Source organism: Carassius auratus, chromosome 36 (genome assembly GCF_003368295.1).
Source record: "Carassius auratus strain Wakin chromosome 36, ASM336829v1, whole genome shotgun sequence".
NCBI classification, from domain to species: domain Eukaryota; kingdom Metazoa; phylum Chordata; class Actinopteri; order Cypriniformes; family Cyprinidae; genus Carassius; species Carassius auratus.
In genome coordinates this window covers 20,315,783-20,322,649 of record NC_039278.1, presented here as the reverse complement: position 1 = coordinate 20,322,649, position 6,867 = coordinate 20,315,783, and the positions used below count along the sequence as shown (strand labels likewise).

The 6,867-nt window shown below is 38.9% G+C and overlaps 1 protein-coding gene across 1 annotated transcript in view; it reads right to left on the bottom strand.

Moving 5' to 3' along the window:
• Window positions 1-4,114: 4,114 nt before the first annotated feature.
• Window positions 4,115-6,867, bottom strand: part of LOC113055662 (interleukin-1 receptor accessory protein-like 1-B) — a 90,573-nt gene continuing 87,820 nt past the window's right edge. The window contains exons 3-4 of the mRNA XM_026222066.1: window positions 6,276-6,555; window positions 4,115-4,142 (exon numbers count right to left, since the gene is read on the bottom strand). Coding sequence (XP_026077851.1) covers window positions 4,115-4,142; window positions 6,276-6,555 — 308 coding nt within the window. The remainder of the gene's footprint in view (window positions 4,143-6,275; window positions 6,556-6,867) is intronic.

Genomic DNA, 6,867 nt, shown 5'->3' with positions numbered 1-6,867 from the left:
AAGTTTAGAATAATAATTAATCATGACCTCACTATCATATAACCCAGGTTTTCTTGGTAGATTTTCAACTAAATGTCCAGCTACAGATGTAAAAAAGGAATTAAATTTATTTGCAACCTTTAAATGATTAGAAGAGAGCTCCCCATTGATATTAAGGCAAGTATTTTTTGTCTTTGTCTTAAGCCTATTACTGTACCCAATTTGTTTCAATGACTGCCAAAGTTTCTTTGGGTTACCTTTATGCTCAGTTAATTTATCACGAAAAAAGTCCTTTTTACACCTTTGAATCATCTTTTGCACTATATTTCTTAACTTCTTATACTTATCCAAGTCATACTGCTCTTTACTCTTCCTAAATACAGAAAAGGCTTTATTTCTCTTACTAATTGCTTCTAAAATATCACCATTCATCCATGGTTCTGACCTCAGTTTTACTCTAATAGTTTTTATCGGAGCAACTTTATCTACTGCCTCTAAGAACATATTTTTAAACTGCCCCCATGCTTCATCAACATCCGAACATAACACTGAAGACCAATTCAATGAATTCAAACACTCAATAAAAACCTCACGACTATATTTTTTCAATGACCTAATCTTAATTGTGTTTTGTTTCTTCAATACAACTTTATACTTTTTCCTTGTACAATAAATTAATGAGTGGTCACTCATAGTACAATTTACAACCCCACTCTGAGAAATCATAGATTGCTCAGATACCAAAATAAGATCAATGACCGTTTGACTCATTTTAGCCACACGTGTGGGCTCTTGAATTAATTGCTGTAAATCAAAAACCTGGCAAAACCTATTTAAGGCTTTGTACATCCCATGCTCCTTGTTAGAAACATCAGTATTAAAATCACCTATCATTATAACCTCATCCCTAAAATCAGTACATGGGACAAAAGATTCTTCCATCAACTGATAGAAATTATTCTGATCAGGAGGTCTGTACAGAGCCCCAATTAATATAGGCTTACTTTTAATTAACTGTACATCAAACCACACAGCTTCAATATGATCGTGATTTAAATCCATTCTACGATTAAAACAAATATCAGCCCTAATATAAACACATACTCCACCACCATTACGATTTCTATCTTTTCTTAAAACAACATAATTTTCGATTTCAATTTCTGTATCACTAATCGAGGCGTCCAGCCAGGTCTCTGAAAAGCACACAATCCCAACTTTACTATTACACATCATCAATCTTAACTCATCTAATTTGGAAAAAAGACTGCGAACATTGAGGTGCATAATGTGTAGACCTTTAGTGAAACTGAAGTCCAGGAACGGAGACTCTGCCTGCAGCCTTTCCAGCACGGAGGCATCAATATGAGTCTGTGCGGACCTCTCTGTGTGTCCCCTGCCACCAGCCTCCGACCGCTGACCATTCCGTTGGCGCAGCCCGCCCGATGGTAAAGAAACTTCCCGCCGCCGGGGTTCTACTGAGCCGTCCATAATTGCTCCCACTGAAAGGCGATCTCCGATCTCCACGTGCTTGCCAGCTTGTTGTTCCAACTTCTCATCAGACTCCTTTACCGCACACCTGCCGTCCAACGCACCCTCCATGTCCGCCGTCGTAAAAGCTCCGATTCCCCAGAGAGATTGATTTTCAGGCCCAGGGCACTGATGAATGTCTCCAGATAACCAAAGGCAGAGAGATATTATCAACTTATCTCTCCTGCGTTCTCTTTGGACAATGCCATGCGCGTATTTGTTTGTTGAGGAGTACCTCCAAGAATTCGCGAGGCTCACATTTCGTCCAGAACAAAAATGCGAGCAACTGCCAAGCAGTTTTTGATTATATTCCCATTTACAAACTTGAGCATTAAAAAATGGTTGGTTAAAAAAATTACAAACAAAGGAGTATATCAAAAGGGCTATAAGAGCACCTGTAGCACCTGTAGAGCTTGCCGCCATCCTACCCCCAGGTTCCTTTGAATTTTCACTCCCCTAATTGAAATACGCCTACATTTTACAAAAGACAAAAAGTGAATCACAGAACTCATCATTGAATGATTCCATGTTCAAAGACAGAATTTAATTGTCTGCTTTGTCTGAATCATTAGTGCAGATTAACTGAAATGGCCCTGCCTCTTTACAAATTTAGTTTAAATGCAATTTACTAATTTGGGTGAACATTTGTTTTCTGTTTTATGTAGTAAAAAATTACTCATGCATATGAGGAAAATGATGAAGAACAATGAAGAAATGCAGTTCAGATGATGATTGATTTGAGAGGAAAGAGCGGACGACTTCATAACCGTCGGTAGAGCTGTTCTGCAGCTGAACTTTACCAGCCGTATCCAGCTACACATTCACTGTTTAACCTGTTTAACTAAACCATGTACCTGATTACTGCATTTATATAACCCAACACCATGTTAAATATCTGACAGGAATGAAAGTGAGGCTGTGGAGGACAGAAGGAAAGGCAACATGATGCCTCTTCAGCTGATGAAACATCTCTGCAGAAAACCTTATGAGTTTTGAATATGACGTCATCTAGACCACTGGTTCCCGACCTGGGGGTCACGACCCTCTCTAGAGGTCTTACAGAGAAGATTTACAGAGGTTGCCAAACTCACTCTAGTTTGAAGATTATAAATAAGAATGTAACAGCTACAGTTTGATGATAAACCAGTTTGTTCTTTCCTCCATATACTGTCCATATACAAGCCTGCTTTGTTTACAGTGGTTACCAGGGAAACGGCTGTATTTCTGCTGGCCAATCAGCGCCACCTGCTGTCAGACAGTGGAGTTACATGCGCATTCAGCATGTCTGCTGTTTTGGTTCAAACCAATGCGAAAATCAGACTGAATTTTTATGCACAGTTGTTAATTTAACCCGGCTGATGTAAAATAAGCTAATGTGCATTAAAAAAAAATCTAAACAATTCAGATAATAAAGAATCTAGAATTATTAAGAGAGCGCACAAAATACACACAATCATTTATCATTTTGACTCTTTGATGTTTCTGCAGTTGTTGCATTTTTACAAACTTAAATGATTTAGATTTTTTTATTTTATTTTATTTTTAAATGGTGGTCATTACAAAATGTGAATGTTAAAATAGGTATCCCCTGAATAAAGACTGGCAACCACTGATCTAGACCCATTATACTAGGGGTGCTCCGATCACGATTGGCCCGATCGTTAATGCGCATCTCATCAGTAAAGCCGGTTCAGCGGTTAATTCCATCAGGTGCGTGATTTCACAGAGCAGCTGTTACTACACAGAGCCGTTGTTAATAGAGAAGATGCGCAAATCCACTTAATTTTCAGCGTTTATTTGCGCATCTTCTCAGTTAACAACGGCTCTGTGTAGTAACAGCTGCTCTATGTGAAATCATGTGAAATCACGCACCTGATGGAATTAACCGTGATCGGAGCACACCTACATTTTACAGTAGGTGGTATTGTGGAGACTTGATCAATATGGTGCCAGATCTCTAGATGTCAGAGATGTGCCTCTAGCATCCGCTTCTTCCTGATATAAACCAGTATGCAGCTGTCAGTGTGTCCAGTAGGTGGCAGGAGCTACACCACTGGGATAAAAAAGACATTATGAACAGAACAATACATAATAACATACAAAAAGCTAAAGCTCCTCTATATCTGTACCCTGAGAGAGAGTGTGTTCCTGATGGTCATGTGATCATGTGATCTGAAGGAGTGAGTTACAGTAATACACTTGTGTTGCTCCTTTAAACTCCACTGAAATTCTTCTTCATCATTTGTTACAGTGTTCCGCTTCAGATCAAAGACCGTCTCAGGTCAGAGAGATATTCAAACATCTTTTTTCTCCTAATGAGGGAACCTAATGAGCCATTGACAGCAAACGGCCTTTACCTGTGAGGTTAATAACGCACTACAACATAAAAAACATATGGTGCGCTTTCCCTGTTTCCAGTGGATTGACCTCTGCAGCCGATCTGCTGCTGTTCGCAAACATCATCACATCAACAGAAGCCACGCTCAAATCACTCATTTAGTCTACAGACGTGACCTGAATTGAAAATGCATGAACACACATCATAAATGGTAAAAGTGTGGTATCAGAAAGAGTGCAACCGATTCACAAGGAAAGAGACCACAATTCAGAAGAACTCCTCATCTCTGTGAATCCTGAGATGAGGAAAACATGGAGTCGCAGAATCCATTCATAAAAATGTAATTATTGTATAATGCAGAGGGTCAGGGCATTTGTCTGATCATGGATCAATACATCAAAAGTCAGCGGTTAGTTCGCTTAATGGTGATACAGTCTATTGTGTTTGAATATTAAAGGCGCAATATGTAATTTTTCTGCTTTAAAAATAGCAGAAATCACTATATCTGTGTTATATATATTTTGGTCCCACTTTATATTAGGTGGCCTTAACTACTATGTACTTACATAAAAAAATAAGTACAATGTACTTACTGTGTTCATATTGTATTGTAAAACACTTGCTGCTGTTGAGGTGGGATAGGGGTAAGGTTAGGGAGAGGGTTGGAGGTATGGGTAAGTTTAAGTTGGGTTAAGGTGTAAAGTATGGGTCAACAGTGTTATTATAAATGTAATTACATAAATTTAATACAGATGTAATTACGTGTAGTTTTTTTTTTAAATATAAGTACAATGTAAAAACATGTATGTACACAATAAGTACATTGTACTAAATTATTAATTCAAATGTAAGTACATAGTAGTTAAGGCCACTTAATATAAAGTGGGTCCAAATTAGTTGTGTACTTACATTATCCCAACAGAGAAAATCCAGAGAAAATTATAGTTTAATTAGAAGACACGGCACGTTTCTTTATTTCCGTTTTGTCGCCCGTCTATGGCGTCATATAAACTTTGACCCCTCTAGTTTATCTAACTTCCTGCGGAACCGCCAAATACAAAGGTGAACAGAAACAAAGACGAGACGAAGAAGAAAAAGTATTAGCCTTGATCGAGACTATTATATTTTATATTTATATTGGTTATATTCGTATTTATACCTCAATCAATAACTTAGTTATGGATCATGATTATGCTTTGCCTGCACGTTCTGTGAAGCGCAAACGCACAGGTGAAATAAATGACCCGAGATGGTTTCGGGACAAGAGAAGCAACAAGACACGGGTAAATATTGGAGTTGCATTTCCAAGATAGAGTTTCGTGACAAGCTGAAACTACAGAGAGATGCCGAACTCGCTTGCATTCTGATAAACAGGTATGCATCCATTCAGCTAACTGAATCGTGAAACGATGATGTCTTGTGTAAAACGCAGACGGACTAGCTCTCATGTATAGTATAATGTAAATCTACATTTGTTCTATATCTAGCTGGATAAAGTAGCTTCAAATGCACTTCACTATCTTGTTCGATATCATAGTATAACGTAATTATTATTATTAACGAAAGGCGACCATGTTTTTTTAACATATATTACTACTAGCTAGATGGAATATTGATTTGATAGGGGTCTCATAATTCATATATATAAAGTCTCCTTTCGAAAAGACGTGATTGTCAAAATACTAAGTTAGAATGAGTGAAGAATGATAGGGAGCGACAGAGCGTGTGTTCCAATGAACAACAACTCCCATGAGCCTACGCTCTTTCCCCACGTCATCAAAGTACGTCTTATGTTATTATTTTGATTGAGTGACCCCTGGTGGCCAAAAATCCCATACTGTATGTTTAAAACAAGAAAATACTATTTAAACATGAATCCTGCGATGTGTCTCTCTAAATGAGGACATGAAGACATGAAGTTTAGCTTGACAGCTTTACTTTGAGAAAAACACACAGATCTTCAACACAAACCACCAACAAAAAGTTTGGTGTAACTTGAAATGATGACAGAAAGACATTATTACTGTACAGTAGAATATACATCTCAATGTTATACTAATACTAATAATACTAACACTAATAATTATTATTATTTCTATTTCATTCACTATTTTGCTTCATCATCTAATCAAGGAATGTGACGGATGACCTTAGTAATGTTTTTGAGATGATATGAGTAGATCTGCTCACATCTGATTCACTACTGATCCAGAAAACACTAACATTCGTTCAGGGATTGAGATCTAGATTAAAAACAGAGAATCATGATGCTTATGGATGAGTGTGAAGATACACAGATCAGCTTCAGGGAAACTCTTAACTTGAGATCTCACACAGACACGCACACATGCACGCACACACACACACACGCACACACACACACACACAAACACACACACACGCACACACACACACACACAGCTCGTACCTCAACACACACGAGTAATGTCCGGCGTCCTGTAACTCGGCCGGTCTGAACCAGATGGAGTCCTCTTCTTTACTCATCCGGCTCCCGTCGAATGACATGGGCTCCTCGAAGTCTCCGTGGCCCGTGCTCTTGTACCACATCAGACTGAGTCCGGCGCTCTGAGCATGTGTGTAGTTCGCACGGATGTATCCATAAAATAAAGCACATTTAATCCTCACAGGCTCCCCGAGCAGAACTTTGTATTTCAGGTAGTCCACAGACCAATCCGTACAGCCGTCCACTGTGGAGACAGAGAACACTACATTAATACAACAGCATCTGACAGCACAACATGAGGCCTTCATACATGAAATAACAGTCAGACACAGACACAGATCAGGGTCAGAGAGTGTGTGTGTGTGTGAGAGAGAGAGAGAGAGAGAGAGAGAGAGAGAGAGAATGCAGTTTTCTTCTGGCCTCTAACTGGGCCACAGCTGCTTAAATACTCCTGCATGATCTCTCTCTCTCTCTCACACACACACACACACGCACACACACACACAGTCTCATCTCTCACTGAAGCAAACAACAGTGACATCACAAACTACGGGTG